Genomic DNA, 19314 nt, shown 5'->3' with positions numbered 1-19314 from the left:
CATCCGCGTATGGAGTATACATTTCTCAATTCGTAATGTGTTTTTACCCAATTTTTACAAAAATCAACAAGGATCTTCGTTTTATAGATATGGAGGTGCATAAAAATTAATTAAAATCAGATGCATGACGGACAGACGGACCTATATTGTTATAAGGCAAATTAATAGTCGGTGTGGTATTATCAAAAAATCAAATAATCAGATCCAATGGCATTAAACTATCATAGCCCTATTCGCAAACAAATATGAAACGGAATAAGTGATGCAAATTCAATCTTTTGCTATAACAATAACATATACATATACATATTATCATGTATTTAAAAAAAAATGATTTGGTCGTTTTTGTGGATTTTTTGCAATAACGAATAAGCGGCAACAGATTTTTCACGATCCTTTTCATGATCATCAAAAAGTTGTACCAGTTCATTCACGATCCGGAATATCCAATTTTTACAAATATTACCATTTTTGCAAAGTTTCTGATTAAAAAAAAAACTAAATAACTTTTAGAACCACTTTAAACAGTAATATGGAACCATATATTTTAAGAGAAAATTAGTTTATGCATTTAAGATAAGAAAAAAATAGGTGTGCGTTTACATTTTTTATTTCTTTGAACTGAATTTTGAGGAGCAATCTGCCTTTTGTAGTTTCGTAAAAACGGTGTACTTTTCAACTTGAATTTTCTCTGAAACTGATCCATGTGATTATGATGTTGAACCATTTTGACAGACAGTTTTATTTTTCCAATATTTGTCATTATTATTCATTCAATTAGATTATTTACTGACGTTTCATGTGTCTTCTTATAAAATTTCCTTCAAGATCCTGTACCCAGTGGCGGATCCAAAAAGGCGGGGGTCCTTGGGTTGGAAACCCCCTTTTTTGGCGATCCATTCTTTTGAATGGGGACATATGGTTGGAAATACCCTCCCCCCTTTTATCCTGGGTTGGAACCCCCTTTTAAAAATGGTTGGATCCGCCCCTGTATACCAGATCTTTCACGATCCAATCGCAGTACTTGACCACCGTTACTTGTTCTTTCACAATCATTTTCTCGATATCACGAATGAGAAGAAGCAGACACAGTGTTGTGTTATCGTATCTATATATAATATATGTTAATTACTATTATGACCATTAAGTTGAAAGATCACAGATTTTGTTTTATTTATATGCTAATGATCACATCATGCAAGGACGTATAAGTAACATCTAATATACGTCCATCTATGGTTCATCTAGCTAGACTATGTAGGGAAGTAATTAGGTCATCGGGGTTGACTTAAAGTTCAGTTACTTTTAGTTGATCGATACGTCTCTTTGTTAAAGATTATAACAAGGAATTGTATATTTGAATATACAATAACAAGCACTATCTTTAAAAAAGATATCTGGCGCATTTAGATGTGAGCATATAGTTTAAAACAAACCATGAATCCTTACCAGGTCTTTTTAATCATAGTTTAAAAATATTGCACACAATTTGACGGGAAAAGGCTGACGATTCTGAAAGTTGAGTATAATTTTTATGCGCTTTTCTCTTAAGTATTAAAAAATCTATACTGCATATGGTACTTAACTAAATGTGCCTATATTTAGGTATTTTTCAGAGATAAAAATACCTATTGTTGTGAAATAGACATACACACAAGATATTAGTAGGTTACAATCTGTAAAGTTCAGTTATTTTTAGTTAATCTATACGTCTCTTTGTTAACTTAAAGATCAATTATACAAAATAAATAGGAAATGCAAACATGTTTTTATGTGTAACTGTCAGCATCATCAGATGTTGCATATAAAAACACATTCTTATGAAATAACGTGTAGTAATTTAATAACTACATTGTAAACACACGCTACTTGGGGTTTTCCACCTGGATTGTTTACAACACAGTACAAAAACTGTTGGCAGAGAACGTACATATAAAATGAGCGAGAAAAATCAAGGTAAGTCATCAGAAAATGTGGATACACTTATTTGATGATTGTTCTAGGAGAAATAAGAACACCCAATTTCATTAATTTTCAGTAATATTAATTATATTTATACATATATATTTCTGTTTACTAGCATTAATTGAAGTTGTATATACATGTATATTTAAAACATGACCAATTACAAGAATATTGCCATGGTTAAAATATATATGTAAACGGAAGTACCCCGTGGTTATACATACAAAATTGCATGAAAAGGTAAATAATTTCTCTAAATTTTGTATGCATATACACAGCAGTTTATTTATCATTGCATTCAACCAAGCATAACTTTATTGTATGGTGGTTGTGTAAACAAGGTCATGTCGGTGTGTTCAGTACAATGTTACTGTATTTCACAAGGGAAATGTATTATAATAACGCGGAAATATGTTTTTCTTTAAAAAAAAAAAGCCCCACTACTTCATTCAAAATCTTAACAATGGAACATGTTGGCTTTGTGAAATAGAAGAACCTATTTCCGGAAGGGTGTAGCCACTTTTGAAGAGATGTTGATATCATCTTTCTACATTTGGGCTAAATGTATGGTATACATGAAAGTCTGCAAAGCTGTTCATTACTGCAAATAGATAATGTCATTCTTCATTTTTCTTTGCTTATTATTCTCTATACCTCCTCATAATATTCTCTTTATTTTTTACGTTCCACGCAAGCATTAAATTATTATTTATTTGGCGCCGCACAGCGCTGAACTACTTTTAAAAACTTGGAAAATAGATTTAAAACAAAAACTCTCAATCAGAATTTTGTTTTCCATTTCCCGATCAAAACATTTTTTTCTTCAAAGTTGAGATTATTTTTTTTTGACGAAAAAGCAAAGAATGTGAATAGAAGAAAGTAAAATAACAAAAATGCCGAACTCAAAGAAATTTTCAAATTGAAAGTCCCTTATCAAATGGCAAAATTAAAAGCTCAAACACATCAAACGAATGGAAAACAACTGTCATATTTTTAATTTGGGGGTGGTACAGGCATTCTGAATTTTCTGGGGATAGAATAATTAACGTCAATATAGTATACCTCGGGAATGTTCAAGCATACAAAATAAACATTAATTTGCAAAAAACTTAAGCAATGTCCGACATGACTAGAGTTCGATATGAAATAGTTAAAGCTTACTAAAGATTTCAGAATTTAAAGTGATTATATTCTTATAGATTGGTTGATATGAATTAAATTGACACGAGTTTGGAATAGAGACCTGTTATTAGACAATACATCGTTTACTTAACTTAGAGACCAGCATCGACAATTACTTATTTAGCGTGTTTATCAATAATAGTTTGGCTTCGACAATAAATATTCGACTCGTGAACACACATATATCGTCATTTTATTCGTGAAAATCTGTGTCAGTCAAGTGTCAAAAATCGCGTTTAAACCAAATAAAATGATTTTAAAACACACGACTGTCTTAAAATTTAGAATACGAATTCGGACGCAGGCGAACAAAATCTGCTTTGCGTGCCGAACTTATAACACGCGGGGGAGTCCGAAGAACGCGGTATCGATTTGGCTTAAGCTCATCAACTTGGGAACTCAAAGATATATTTATTTGACACAATGAAGCCAGATTTCAAGTTTATTAAAAAAGATATCATTATTAAATACATCTGGTTTACGGATAAGTTATTATACACAATTCATCAAACATATTCTTCAATCATTTAAAATAATAAGTCTTTGTTAATCAAAGATAAAATTATCTCAAACTGAATTGTGACTTTTTGTTATGTGACCTTTGGAGGTTTACACTCATCATAAATATAGTGAAATGGGGATTCTCTAAAGGGAATTGTTGCATTGTAGAGGCTTGAAAAGGAGGATTTATCATTAGTTGTTGTTTCGTAGACTAAGCGGGTAAGGTTATGAAGACGCCACTGATGGGTCCTTGAAAGGTATTTTCCTTTATTTTGTGATTAAAAAGAGACACAAATGACATACATTAATTTACCGTCCAGCAATTGCCCCCAAGACAACTGAACACCTTCCAACTTTTCAACGGCGCTTCAAATTGGATTTTACTGTTTTTGTGGGTTCAAATATTTAATGAGGTTTTCTCTCAATCATGCATGAGGTTTTGGAGACTTTGTTGTTGGCATCTTACATATTATTTCTTGTTCCAGATTATTTTATCCTCCATAAAATTTCTATTTGTCTTGACTTCAGGTAATTAAATAGATGATTTACAGAATAATATTTATTTTTCACAGAAGCGATTGGGCTCGGTGTTTATCCATCAGCCCCTGAAGCATATCATCAGGTTGGTTATCCGGCACCAGAAGGACAACATTCGGGTAAGTTGTGACACCTAATATAAGTGTACTATAACTACCAAATGGTATCATAATTGTCCTATGTACCCCCGATTTAATTTAAAAATAGTCTCTCAGAAATGTTCAAAAAGAAGACAGCAATAACAGCAACATTTGTAAAAGTGTAAAAAAACAGAATCAACTGTGTTATATTTTTTCCAATGCGAAAGCAAATGAAGAAATACTCAAAATATTCGTTAGATAGCAACATTATCATCGTTAGTACGGCCCGTCGTCTTCGTTAACTTTATAACAAAACATGTCCAGCATGGCTATAAAAAGAATACAGGAGTAAAATGCAAGTATGTGGCTAATATCTTGGATAACCATTATACAAATAAAAAAATCTGGGTGGGGCAAAAATGTCCGCTTTATGCACAAATCAGAATTCACCTTTTAGACAAACTACTTTTTGTTCCGTCTTTTGATCTTGGTACTTTACTAAATGGAAACGAAAATTTGACTCTTAGTCAAAATACATCTTTAATTAAAGATGTCTTGAATTTTATTCGGAAAAGTGAACGTTTTGATCTTTAGAAAGATAATTTTTTTTTTTTAACTGATATAGATATCCATGAGTAAACTTTTTGACGTAGGACTGTTGTTTAACTTTTTGGGAAATTGTGAACTTTCTTTTTTTTTCTATAACTATTGTACAAATCTATAATTATCTAATGTTGTTGTTGCATGTCTTTATATTTATATATTATAACTTATTATATTTAGGAGCGGACTATCTAAGTTGTGATAACTTATGTCTGATCCTTTTTGTTATATGTAATAACAAATAAAATATGTTTAAATAAATGAAAAAATGCCCATAGTGTTAAAATCTACCTTCTATCCACTTTGAAAAGAAATCATCAGAAGACTCCTGAAAGGAGTTATATAAAACTAACATTAAAAGGCGACATTCTATATTTTTTTGTGTTTTGACAATTATCTAGATAAATTTCAATAGGGGGAAACTTCTACATGCAGGTACTTGGGGACAAGGCAATCGTTTGTGCCCTCACCTTTTCTCTCCAAATCCGTTATTTTTAGTTTACAATTGTCATCAATTAGTTTACTATCCACAGCGGTTACTGGTATTATATATATTATCAGTGACCGCTGTGGATAGTAAACTAGCAATTTATATTAAATAGAGTAAACACATGTTATTCTAGTTGTCTCGCCTACGACGAAAGTCGCAGAGTGAGACAGGTATTACTATCCCGTCGGTGGCGGTGGCGCTAGCGGTGGCGTAAACTATTTGTACAAAGTTTTATATTTCAAAAGGTAAAAGATTTGGATGCTTCATACCTTTCATTCAGATACCTTGTGTTACGAAGTTTCCGTATGTCATATGTGCATTGTCCTTGTCTTCATTTTCATGGTTCAACTACTGCTTGAAAAAGTTTCAAAAATATAATGATCACCAAGACAAGATTAAAATAAGTCACGTGCCATTTGAGTCTTTCTTAGCTATGCCTTTTATCTGCATGTTTACCTATTTTTTCGTTTTTAGTGAAAAATATGGTAGATAGATAGAGAGACACTGTAAAAAGTACAAATCAGCAAAATAAGATGTACAAATAAATCAAGACGACCACAATCATCAGTTGACTAGGAGAAATTGCCCTCAATGGCGATTTTTATCAATTTATGTTGTGTTTTATTCTAAATTCTTGAAAACTATTTTCAAATAGAAAGCAAATTTAAACAACAAAATGATCGTAAGTCGACTTCTTGTATTGCCCTTAAAAAGTAAAATAACATAAATACCGAACTCCAAGGAAAATTCAAAACGGAAAGTCTCTTATCAAATGGCAAAATAAAAAGCTCAAACACATCAAACGAATGGAAAACAACTGTCATATTCCTGACTTGGTGTGAACAAAACCAACAGACATAATAGGTATAAATGTCAAAAATAGGGGTACAGCAGTCAACATTGTGTTATAATCTTAAATCAGCATTTTACTTTTTTTCTAATTTTTGCGTTTTATTTGAAAATTATAATAGATAGACAGAATCTCGGTCCAGCAAAAATCATCAACACGACAAGATTTTTGCCCACAGATTTTCCGTTCACAATATGTTTTGCAGCATTGTACATGTATTAATTTTATGCAAAAATGCTAGTTAGTTCTGAAGTAGCTTATTACTCGCAGCAATGTACGGTAAAATGGACGCCTATACTTTAGATCATTGTTATGACTCAGCTATTGTTGAGTTTCTACATATGCATGTACATATCCAATTGCCGTTTATTATACTGTAAGAACCGCCTCGGTGGTCTCGTGGTAGCGTGTTCGCCTTGAGTGCGGGAGGTCATGGGTTCGAACCCCAGCCGGGTCAAACTAAAAACGTTAAAATTTGTATTTGTTGCTTCTGCGCTAAGCACGCGACATAAAGGAGTAAGAGCAAAGACTGGTCGGCTATGAATCAGAATAATGTGTCCGGGTAAGGTGACATGTCTTCCTGCGGACTGTTACCTTGTGAACTAGTACGTTAAAAATTCCGGCTCAGCGTATCGGTCTAGTACAAAGCAGGGTAAATATTCATATAACATTAACATGATTAACATGTTCTCGTCCTGAATATGCATATTAATTTGCCGCTGGACGTTAATCAGCCATCCATCATCATTATTATACTGAAATGTCATGTTAATATAAAAGCAGTAACGATACTATTTACTGAACCGAATTTCCTTCATTGATGCGCGAGGCCAAATTATAAAAATCTAAAGCACAATACAAACGTTGAGCAGCGGATAAAACCAAAAAGTACAAAAAGTAAAGCCAACACCCGGACAAGGAATCCGAACTATACATAATGTTACTTTCATATTATATATTTTAGAAAAATATCCAGCACAGAGTCCTCCACCACCCTATGCTTCTACTATACCACAAGGACAACAGTATGGACAGTATCCTCAGGGGTATAGCCATCCACAAGGATATGCACAGCCTCCACCTCCACAAGGATACAGTCATGCAACTGGTTACCAACCCGTTCCCCAAGGCTATGCACAACAGGGTTATCCTCAAACACAACATTATGGAAAACAACCGATGTATGGAGGTCAAGGACAGACTGTTGTTGTAAGTTTAAGAAGAATAAATATGAAAAGAAAACGAATTAACGAATTCATTTTCCTTTTTTTGAGAATATACGAACAGTTTGCTATCATTTAATCGTACACATATATCTTCAGTTTAAATTACAGTTGTATTTATATGTTTGAAACAACATAAAAAGGATATCTCATGGTATATAGAAACAAAAAACACAATGAATGTACAGTAGCTGTCGAAAATTTAACTTTTGAATTATAAAACAGAAATATATTTCAGATGATTATTGAAATGCATATGCTGTTTACAAGTTGTAATGTTGCATAAATTATAGTTTGAACAGAATTTTTGTACAGTTATCAGTATTTTGTGAACCTCTTACCATAATAGAATAAAACAAGAAGACTATCAAAAATATTAAAAAAAAGATATTTGTTATAATCTGGTATTAATGAAAACATAAATATAAAATCTAAGCAAATCAGGTGTCCTCGTATTACAAAGAGGTCAGTGTTTAACGTTAGGGTTAAGTTTATATATATATTTTAAGTAAAACATCATGCTGGTTAACTTATACCACCCGGTGAAAGAAGATGTGTTCCAAACTGCTGATAACTTTGTACAAAAATCCTGTACAATTGATAATTTGTATAACTTTAGAACTTGTGCACAACACAAACATAAATCGTAAATAAAAAAAAAGATAACAGAATGGGTATATGGTATATCACATAGATTGTATCAGAAAAGAATAAGACGTTATTGTAACACCATCAATGAAGGGAAAATGTCATAATACAAAGTTATGAAAGGAGCAAATAGTTTAAGAAAACCACGATTTTAAGTGGGTTTCATGTAGCTAATTCTCTAGTTTAATGTGTAGATTTGTGTTTATAACTAACCTTTTGTCTTGTAGTTATTTTTTTAATAGTGGATCTGTACTTCTTCGAAATAATAATATTTGAGTGTGCCGTTGGTCTTAATACAAAGTATATTCATTTTTGTGACCAAGTACCAAAGATGTAAGTAGAAACAATATATAGTCCGTGTTTTACATGCGGTCTATATAGCTTATATATAAATTCCAGAGCTTGCGTTTCCTATCATGATTTCCTTGAAAGAAGATTGTTGCTTACAGGGAAGCTTTTGAACCAAAGGTTCCCAGTTGTTAAAGGGGCATTAGCTGTCAAATTCATGTTCACCGATATGACTCAAATTCTCATATTTGATTTATGACATTTATGACATACTAAAACATATCTCCAAATAATAAAAATTCTTAAATAAACAATTTACGATGCACTGACTCGATAATATGTATCAGAATTTCCTATGTATTATTTGTGAAGATGCTATCTAAGTAACATTCGAGGTGACCTCCGAAGACTGCTGACGGTCATATATAACCCGATATAAACATAAACATAGATATAAATAGATAGCGAACTCGTGCAACTGGATGTTTCTAGGTCTGTTTGATTTCATATTATAGGTTTAAAAAATATGTTAATAATCGTTTTTACCTGTATAACAATGAGTTTTTGTAGATCGATTCAGTCAACCAAATGGTTTACCCTTGTTTTACTTCCAATGTTGACATTCTTTTCTTTTTAATAGTTGAAAACGCCTAGTTCATGCATAACCCATCTCTAGCTAAGGTGTTAAATTGAAGTTCACATGAATACGGATTTAATGAGGTCGAATTATTCACTTGCAAGTGAATAATTCATTAGTGACGTTTCTTTGCTTATTTTGAACTGAACCAAACTGGCTGCTGAAAACGAATTATTATATCACTATTTCACTTTCATTAATGATTGAAAAAAAAATCGTATTTCATTTTTTTTCTATATCTTGTAGCTAATGCCCCTTTAAGTTGAAATCATTCCTAAAAAAAGTTGTACGGACACCATTACGAGGTGGTTGACCGTACGCGTTACTGAATGTCTTTGTCACAATTGACCACGGATATGTTCCATGTGTCTTTACCACAATCTTGTCTTCTTTTATTCGATTTTGACATCACCAAACGAGATTTATCACCAATTTTTTGCTTACTATGCGCAAACACGATTGGTGTCACATATGGAGCAGGACCTACTTACCCTTCTGGAGCCCCTGAAATCACCCTATTTTTTGTTAGGGTTCGGTTTGCCCAGTTTGTATTTTTCTATGGAGTGATTTGTAGACTGTTGTCTGCCTTTTTATCGTTTTTATCGTGTTTTGGTATGGTCTGAGGGTATGTCCGTCTGTTGAACGAAAATTCAAATCACAGATTCCCAAAATTTGCTTTCAGGTTTCAGGTGAGCAAGCTATACTGTATGTTACGCTTTCAAATACATCGCTCATCCATCTCTTGTTAACCTGTTTATTCGTACACATAAAGGCCATGTATAAAAGTTTCGTCGATTCTTTTTTCGTCGAACTACAAATCGGGACATCTGAAATTTGGTATCAAGCTTCGTGTGAGTACGCTATACCATGTGAAGCATTTTTAGATACATCCCTCATCACATTCATGTTTCTCGAAATATTATATATTCCTTCTTTAAAATACCTTGTATGATTTGTTTTGTCATATTTTCCTCTCTCAGGAACCACAAATGCATGGATCAGAGCACCCTGAAATTTTGCATCAGGCTTTATGGGAGCATGCACTACTTTGTGGTGCATTTTCGAAGCCATTGCGCTTCAACTTCTTGCATGTCAACTGAAAGCTTATACCGGGGAGGGGGATAGAGTATGATTAGTGAGCAAAATCTGTTAATTCAACTTGTTAAAGGTAAGATCAGACTAAATTCCTCATGTAAGGAATAGGGCGAGTTAACACATTAAGGAACTTACTCATAATAATTTTAATTCCAATTGAGTAATGTGCGGCAAGCATAAAAAATTGCATTAAATGAAGTCTCTGATTTAATGTTTATAAATGTCATTTACCACCGTTTAGGAAAAATGTTACATGTAGACAGAACTCTTGTTTTTTTCCTAAATTTTCAGAAAAACTACATTCAGATAACGAAACTAAAATGGTTTAGTATGTTAACAATACCACCAGTGCTTTACATGAGTTTACAGAACCAGCTGCAGCATACATAAACGTACTTAATATCAGTTAACAGAACCGGAATCCTTAATATTATTAAACAACATCAGAGTGCTTACTATCAGTTACAAAATTAGCATGCCTAACATCTATTATCAGAACTAGCATGCTTTAAGGTAACAAACCCAAAATTTTTAATATCAGTTTACTAAAGCACCATGTATAATATCAGTTAATAGGATGAGAATGATTAGTTTTGATTAACAGAACCAGAATGCTTTATATCAATTAATAGAATGAGAATGCTTAATATCAATAAATAAAATAAAAATGCTTAATATCAGTTAACAAAATCAGAATGTTTAATATAAGTTAATAGAATGAAAATGCATAATATCAGTTAACAAAATCAGAATGTTTAATATTAATTAACAAAATCAGAATGCTTAATATCAGTTAATAGAATGAGAATGTTTAATATCAGTTAACATAATCAGAATGCTTAATATCAGTTAACATAATCAGAATGCTTAATATCAATTTACAAAATCAGAATGCTTAAAATCAATTAACAAAATCAGAATGCTTAATATCAGTTAATAGAATGAGAATGCTTAATATCAGTTAACAGAATCAGAATGCTTAACATCAGTTAACAGATTAAGACAAAATCCTTGATATCAGTTGATATGGTACCGTTAATTTTATTGATAGAATCAGAACGCTTAATATCAGCTAATAGGATGAGATTGATTTATATCAGTTAATAAAATGAGAGCTCTTAATATATAAATAACACATAGCTGAGAGGGTGATAGAGCAGATTGTTACCCCGAGAAAACATTGTCAACTGAGGCGAAGCCAAGGTTGACAATGTCTTTTCGAGGGGTAACAATCTGCTCTATCACCCTCTCAGATATGTGTTATTTAATTTATTATACTGAATGTTCTGTTATTACTGTCTATTAAATTTCAAATTCAAAGTAATAAACTATGACGTCTTATACATAACAACCATCCGTATTTGATAAAGCGCACACTTGATCAAGCGTCTCCGTGAAGGGTAATAGAGTATTTGCCATAGGATAGAGTCGTATTTAATAAAGCGCACACTTGATCAAGCGTCTCCGTGAAGGGTAATAGAGTATTTGTCATAGGATAGAGTCGTAATTAATAAAGCGCACACTTGATCAAGCGTCTCCATGAAGGGTAATAGAGTAAATTAACACCGTCGTATTAGCCAATCAAAATATGGCATTTTAACGTGAAGTATAATAATAAAAGTTAACACACTCAGAATACATAATATCAGTTAATCATGTTTATAATTGAACGAGAATGCTTATTATTCCATATTGATAGAACATTAGTAGATGTTTCTATATGAATTGGAATTTGAATAAAACAGCATATTCACATGCGGAAAAAGAATATTCACCGCGCAAAACATTGTGTGCTTTGACGTGTATGATTAATTGTTTGATTTACAATTAATTTTGGTAAATAATTGCCATTACATACATGCTCTCTCTCTCGGGATACGGAATAAAACAATTCCTGTCTATTCTTTCGGTAGAAATGTGGTTTTATTGACTTCTGAAAAAACTGATATTCACTTCGGCCGTTGGGCTCTGTGAATATCAGTTTTTCAAAAGTCAATAAAAACCACATATCTACCTCATCAAAAGACAGTAATAGTATAATATCTGCCAAGAGCTAAAGAATTATCATTGTCGGTAGGACGTAACTGATGCAGCATTCCCAAATTTAGATTATTAGTTAATGAAACGAGCTGATTGAATATAATTCAACTGATTTAGCATGTTAAATATATTTTACAGAATAAGCCTGTTTTAATAGCAGCAAATAGTATAATAATATGATTAATTTCAGGTAAATTAAGACCAACAGACTGTTCGGTATTAGCTATGTTGGATTTTATGGAACACAAGAGTCACCCTTAATATCATAAAGTTCAAATAAGCAACTCTGCATTATTCTATATTTACGTTAAATCACCTTCCATGGGTAATTTATTTTATTTTTCAGGTTGCACAGCCAGTGCCTTCAACCATGATAGTGACTACAGCCCAACCAAGACCATCAAACTGGTTAATACCTGCTATCTTGGCATGTCTTTGTTGCTTCTGGCCAACAGGAATATGCGCTATAGTAGCTGCATGTAATGTAAGTATTGCCTGCAAAAATGATAATACATATTTGTAGTGTTGAATGCACCGTTAGTTTATGCAATTTATACACATAGTCTATAATTAGGATCATCAAACGTTTAAAAAGTAAAATAACAAAAATACCGAACTCCAGGGAAAAATTCAAAACCGAAAGTCCCTTATCAAATGGCAGAATCAAAAGTTCAAACACATCAAACGAATGGAAAACAACTGTCATATTCCTGACTTGGTGCAGGCATTTCCTTATTTAAAAAATGGTGGATTGAACCAGCTTTTATAGCTAGCTAAACCTCTCACTTGTATGACAGTCGCTTAAAATTCCACTATATTGACAACAATGTGTGAACAAAAAAAAACAGACATAAGAGGTAAAAATGTCAAAAATAGTGGTAATTAAAGCAGTCAACATTGTGTTATAATCTTAAATCACTATAAAACAAAAAAATATGTCAACAAAGAAAAACAAAATGGCAAATAGACAAAGCACATCATCAATAATGAAAGACAAGAATACAAAGTGTTTACCGTAGCACAATAACACAATGACTGGATGTATAAGTACCGAGCCACGCCAAATGGATATTACCAAAAATGGACTAAACATTAAAGGTAATAATTTACAAAGACCAGTACAAGAGCACTATAACACGTAATTAAGATCATAAACAACGTCAATACCTAGAATCTATCCTTCAAGACCATCATGTATTATTTGTGAAGTTGATACGGAATATTTATCAACAAGGTCTTGGTATCTTCCGATGAACTCTTTTAGAAAAAGGACGAGACGTTCTTTGGCATAACCCTAGTTCATCAACTTTCTGCTCAGATACTGGTGACGTTTAATAAAGTCTGAGTAGCAGCTGAAAACTTTTGAATACCGAATGAGTTGGGAAATGTATATCCCATATGCAGGTGAAGTTGGTATATTGCTTCTGAGGTGGGGGAAATTGATAATTTAAAAATTAAAATCGTCTCGTTTGTCATAGATTCTGGTACTGAGATGACCGCTTATGTCAAATTCGAGGTATAAGTCTAAAAAAGTCTAAAAATGAGGCGGAGGAAGCCGTGTCTGTTGTTTCTTTAATTTCTACTTCTGGAGGATATATTAATGGAACCCAATCAGAAAAGTTTGGATTGTTAATGGAAAGAACATCATCAATTTATCTGAATTTAAAATAAATGATCTGGCTTCTTTGATCTTCTTGTTTTTGACAAGAGTCTGAAGGAACTCCGACTCATATGAAAATAAGAAGGGAGAGGCTAACAGTTCGTTTCCATAGGAATGCCGACAATTTGTTGAAAAAGTCTACCTCCAAATTCAACAAAAATGTTGTCAACAAGAAACTCCAGCATACTGATCACTTGTTCCTTTGTGTAGCATGTTTTACCCTTCTGTTCAATATTAACAAAATATGCCGTATGATATCCCAAAGTAATAAATGTATAGCGTATGCTACCATTTGTATATCTAAAAGCATTGTGGATTATTTCTTTTAGACGATTTTTCAATTTCACATGGGGAATGGTGGTATACAGAGTTGAAAAATCACTAGTTTTGATAAAACTAATTTCAGAGAAAGATTGAGATTTATAATTATCTAGAAATTCTTTATAGTTTTTTAGAATCCACATATGGCTAATACCACTACGTGAGTAAACAGCTTCACAGTATTTCTGAAGACCCTCTTTCACTCCGGACAGAATTTTTGTCAATCTAACGGACAATTCCTTCGTAGAACATGCAGATGAGCTGGCAATGTACCGTTGTTTGTACGGAATTTTGTGAAGCTTAGGTATCCAATACAAACAAGATAAGTCCTCAGATTGGCTGTTCAATGTAATGTTCATTGAAGCTATGAAGGACTTATGATTCGCCAAAATCTCATCTATGTCTTTGTACGTCGGATTACCTGAGTGCTCATTTATTCTTATTATTTTATAAGACACTCGTAGTAGTAAGATTTACATACAAAGACAATATTATTTGAAGCTTTGTCCGCAGGAACAACAACATATTTATCGTGAAGAGATGATAGACATTTCACCGCATCTTTGTCTCTGAGAACGGACTTTGGTCGATCATTCACACATTTTTTCAACTTATGAATTCGACGTTTTATCAGAGACCTGATTGTTTTGACCCATTCTGACAAAGTGTCCAGTTCAACTTCTCGTTTAGCCCATGCTCTGGCGTAGTCCTCAATGGAATCCATAATTATTTTGAGGTTATGGTTCCAATTGATGTGTTGGGGTTCTCTAAACTTAGGTACATGATATATCACCTTTCGGAGATGTTCATGTTGAATTATGTTTAGAACCCCACTAATAACATGGCCAGAGGGGCTGTAAATATAAGACGAGTGGGAACAGTCACATGTCAGAGGTTTTTTTAGGTATTGTTCTAAATCAAGGTCTTGCAATGCTTGCTTATAGTTAGATACATTAGGTGCAATGGTTTTGGTGTAACTGTAGCATACAATAGGAACAGACTGATTTTGAAAATAATGTGGAATGTTAGATGTTACCTCCTTTTGATGAAGAACGTTGCTGATGTTGATTGCATCAATTCCTTTATTAGAAAACCGAACTGGAAGGAATTTCCTCTTTTCAAACAGCGTCTTAGAACAAACGTCGATCAATCAAACGTTTTGAAAACTGTTGCATGCAATGAAGCTACATCTGGTATTATTCTGTATTAGATCATCTGCATACGTTCAAATAGCGAGTTCGATCAATTATTAACTTTTTTCTTCAAATCCTGCTAGGAAAGACATTGATTCCGTCTTTCAACCCCAATATATTGATATGGTATCTGTATGCAATGGTCGCACTATTGTTTTATTTTTGAATCAAACACTGGGATTTGACAAATTTCGAACAATGGTTTTTAAACGTTGTCTTTCTCTTTTCTTAAAGTGGTGAAATGTTGAAGTTAAAAGGGCATTAGCTATCAAATTCTTGTTCACCGATTTGATTCAAATCCTCATATTTGATTTATAACGTACTAAAACTTATATTCAACTTACAAAAAGTCTAAAATGAACAATTAACAATGCATGGACTAGATAATATGCATCCGTATTTCGTGTGTATTTTAGTCTAGACGCCATCTTATTAACCATCGAGGTGACCTCCGAAGACTGCCGACGGTCATATAACCCGATATAAACTTAAAAATAAATACAAATAATTAGCGAACACGTGCAATTGGATTTTTCTAGGTCTGTTTGATTTAATATTATAGATTAAACAAATATGTAAATCATCGTTTTTATCTGTATAAGTATGAGTTTTTGTGGATCGAATCAGTTAATCAAATGATTTACCCTTGTTTCAATTTCAATGTTGACATTCTTTTCCTTTTAATAGTTGAACACGCCTAGCTCATGCGTAACCCATCTCTAGCTATGGAGTTAAATAAAAGGTCACATGAATAGGGATTCAATGCGGTCGAATTATTCACTTGCAAATGACTAATTCATCAGGGATATTTCTTATCTTATTTTGACAAAATTAAATCAAACTTGCTACTATTATTATTTCACTATTTCACTTTCATTAATGATTGATTAAAAAAAGATCAAATTTTATTCTTTTTATATCTCGTAGCTAATGCCCCTTTACAATTTGTATCCGAAGTTAAAGCTGTTTTCAACAAATAAAAAGACCTGAGATGTTGGTTAAATACATAACATTCATTGAATTGTCTTGCATTAGGTACACATTTGATTATGGTACGGTGAATGACAGCGGGTGGGTGTGTAAACAAATCCTTTGAATATTTGATCCGAGCCTTCACATTTACTAAAATATTAGTATGAACATTATGTTTTATTCATATAAGCTACTTTTTTGCAGATTCTGTAGATGTTTAACCTTATTCAATTTCTGCATATTTCTCCATAAAAACCGTTAAATTGAATAAATTCAAAACGAATGTTTGCTTTCGACCGGTGTCGAAAAAATAAACTTGTGCTGTGTAAAAAAATTCTGCTTAATTTTATCTCTGAGTTTTTACATCTTTTCTAGTATTATATTATTAATATGCACCTCACTCGATGTACCTACTCGGACATTTTGCTGATTCTCAAGGTGGTGGACCTTTGTCAATTTTCGGCATCTTGGGGGTACTCATTTCATGTATTCAATGCATCACACAATGTTTCCAACCTAAAGGTTAGACTTAAAAGGTATTCCTCTTGACGGAATTTCTTAAACAGTTTTCAAGTCAGCACATGCATTGTTTTGAATTTGTGTTTAAACAGTGAAGATGTTCATCTAACTTCGTGTACATATTTCTCAATTTCGACAGATTGCCCTGTGTCTAGGATGCTCATTTGTTTGTATGAATTTTATGTTTTAGCTTTATCTTCCTGATGAAAGTGGGTAGATTTTATTGGTTCTGCTTCATTGCAGAAATCAGTAAATATCCCCCTTCTTTTTGATAGTGTTCATCGATTCTCTTTTCAGCATTAAATTATGATAAACTGTTAGCATTACCATTGCCTTTCAAATTATAATCTGAACAATTTGAGGAATTCACCCTTTACGAAACTGACAGTAATTGAATTTGCAATTATACGACTCAAATTTGCGTTTGCCTGATATAAAATAATTGCCAAATGAAGTATACAACAAGAAGCTCTTGTCAAAAGAAAGTGAGCTTTATAGATCAGAATAGAAAAGTTGTAACACTTCTCAACGATTTGTTTTACTATATTCCAATGAAATAGATTTTAACGTCTTATTACCATAATTATGAACTTCATGGTAGAATATTTTTTCTTTAATATTTGTTATTTTATTCATTTAAATTATCAAAGCTACATGTATGTAGGAGGGAGAAACATACTTTGATTTCAAACGATAAGTTTTACGATAAAACATATTTCGATATAACAATATTGACAGCTGTTTTTTATTTTTTTAGTGAGTTAAAATCATACACCGATTATATTATTTCCCGCTTAAAGCACTTATTGTATGAAGTTGACCAGATATATTTCCAGATTCAATATAGATGAAATCGAAAATGTACACTGTAAGATATTTCATTCTGCTTTTATTTATTCTTCAGTCAAACAGTGCAGCTGATAGTGGAAACATGCAGAGTGCTGAGCAGTCAGCTAGGACAGCCAGGAACTTGACAATACTTACTGTTGTCCTTGGTGTAATCGGTGTCGTCATTATTATAGTGTTAAGGGTTGTGGTATACTCATCTACAGCCCATGATTACTATAAGTGAAAAGTAAAGCAACATTACTTGAATCAAAGTCTATGTTACTTTACATAGATCGATGCACGTAATATTGCCTTTTTGTATCATTTAATCTCGTACACTGTTATTTTATCTTTACATTTTGTATGTATGAGGTGTCTATTGACAATTTTCGATAACACTATATTGTTGTATAATACACAATTTACATTTAAATTTGTGCAAATATTATAGCTGAATAAAGTGTTATAAACTTTTGTATTTTGGTATATTTGTAATAAACGTCTTTTATAAATTCCAAATTTTATCTGGTATTTAAACAACATAAAGTTTTGTCAAACTTAAAATGAGATCATTAATCCTGGTCGGATGATTAGTAAGTTTGTCAAAAAACAAAATGTTTGCCAACCATGAAGAACTGAAAATATCATGATAAAACGATTCCCAATTTTCTAGTTTCGTTTTGTTTCTTAGAAATACAACAATTCAAAATCGTGCAATTTCTAAAACCAAATGGAAATGAATATAATTGTCAGGTTGGAAATTGTATAAAACTATACTATTTGTAAAATAAATCATGAAGTCGTAGTGTTTTCCAGTAATTTACACCTTCGTGACTGCATCAATAAGTATATTGACATTTCCCTGTAGGTTTATTTAACCATGGATTTGTTTGTTTCTTGTCACTAGACTGTAAACCGCACACGAGCGGCTACTAAGGAGTGTCCAGAGGGGTCTCAATTTCTGTATTATTTAAATTGTCTGGTCGTTTTCTGCAATCTTTTTTTCGCCAATTATTATCTTTTCTTCATATTTTAACATCCTATTCTTCTTTGTTCTTTAAAATAAGATGCCGCTTTGTCTACTCATTTACAATTTAAGTCATTTGTCTCTTTTACATTTTTCCATGCTGTAAACCCCATCATGGCACTCATGAAGGACACTTTGGAAACAATAATGAAAGCGGTCGAGTCATTCTTTTTCCCCCATTAAATTGCAGTTGAGATGAATTTACCATTCCAAAGAAATGATTCTTATGCATCCTCTGCCATGCAAAACAAGACTCAATCATAATATTACACTAGGAAAAATGACATGTATTGTGCATCTTGTGTGTTTTTTTTAATAACATCCAAACAGGCTGAAAATAATGATTTTTAATTTAATTTAATTCAAACTATTATCTAAAAGAAAAGAAAACATCTGAACGATATCATATATATTAAGTTCGTACTTCAGCAAATGCATTAAAATTTGCTGGCCTGAATTATTGAATCAAAAGTTATCGATAGGCTCCGTTTTTTGTGGGTTCGGAATTCATATTTTGAATCATGTTGACATAACTGATGTTGAAAAAATGAATTTGCGTGAATAAATAAATGTAATAAGATTATTTTATAAGTCAGGAATATGAAGGTTGTATTCCCTTCGTTTCATTGGTAGATATAGACGAGCGTTTTTTTGT

The 19314-nt window shown here is 32.4% G+C and overlaps 1 protein-coding gene across 1 annotated transcript; it reads left to right on the top strand.

The window, feature by feature from the left end:
* Positions 1 to 1741: 1741 nt before the first annotated feature.
* On the top strand, positions 1742 to 18106 carry LOC127705069 (proline-rich transmembrane protein 1-like). The gene is made up of 5 exons (XM_052209345.1): positions 1742 to 1956; positions 4221 to 4304; positions 7173 to 7417; positions 12486 to 12623; positions 17709 to 18106. Exons 1-5 carry the CDS (start codon positions 1938 to 1940, stop codon positions 17874 to 17876), a joined length of 654 nt encoding a protein of 217 aa, XP_052065305.1. The 5' UTR covers positions 1742 to 1937; the 3' UTR covers positions 17877 to 18106.
* Positions 18107 to 19314: the final 1208 nt, after the last annotated feature.

Source organism: Mytilus californianus, unplaced genomic scaffold (genome assembly GCF_021869535.1).
Source record: "Mytilus californianus isolate M0D057914Y unplaced genomic scaffold, xbMytCali1.0.p SCAF_6, whole genome shotgun sequence".
Lineage (NCBI taxonomy): Eukaryota > Metazoa > Mollusca > Bivalvia > Mytilida > Mytilidae > Mytilus > Mytilus californianus.
This window is presented reverse-complemented; position numbering and strand designations above follow the sequence as displayed.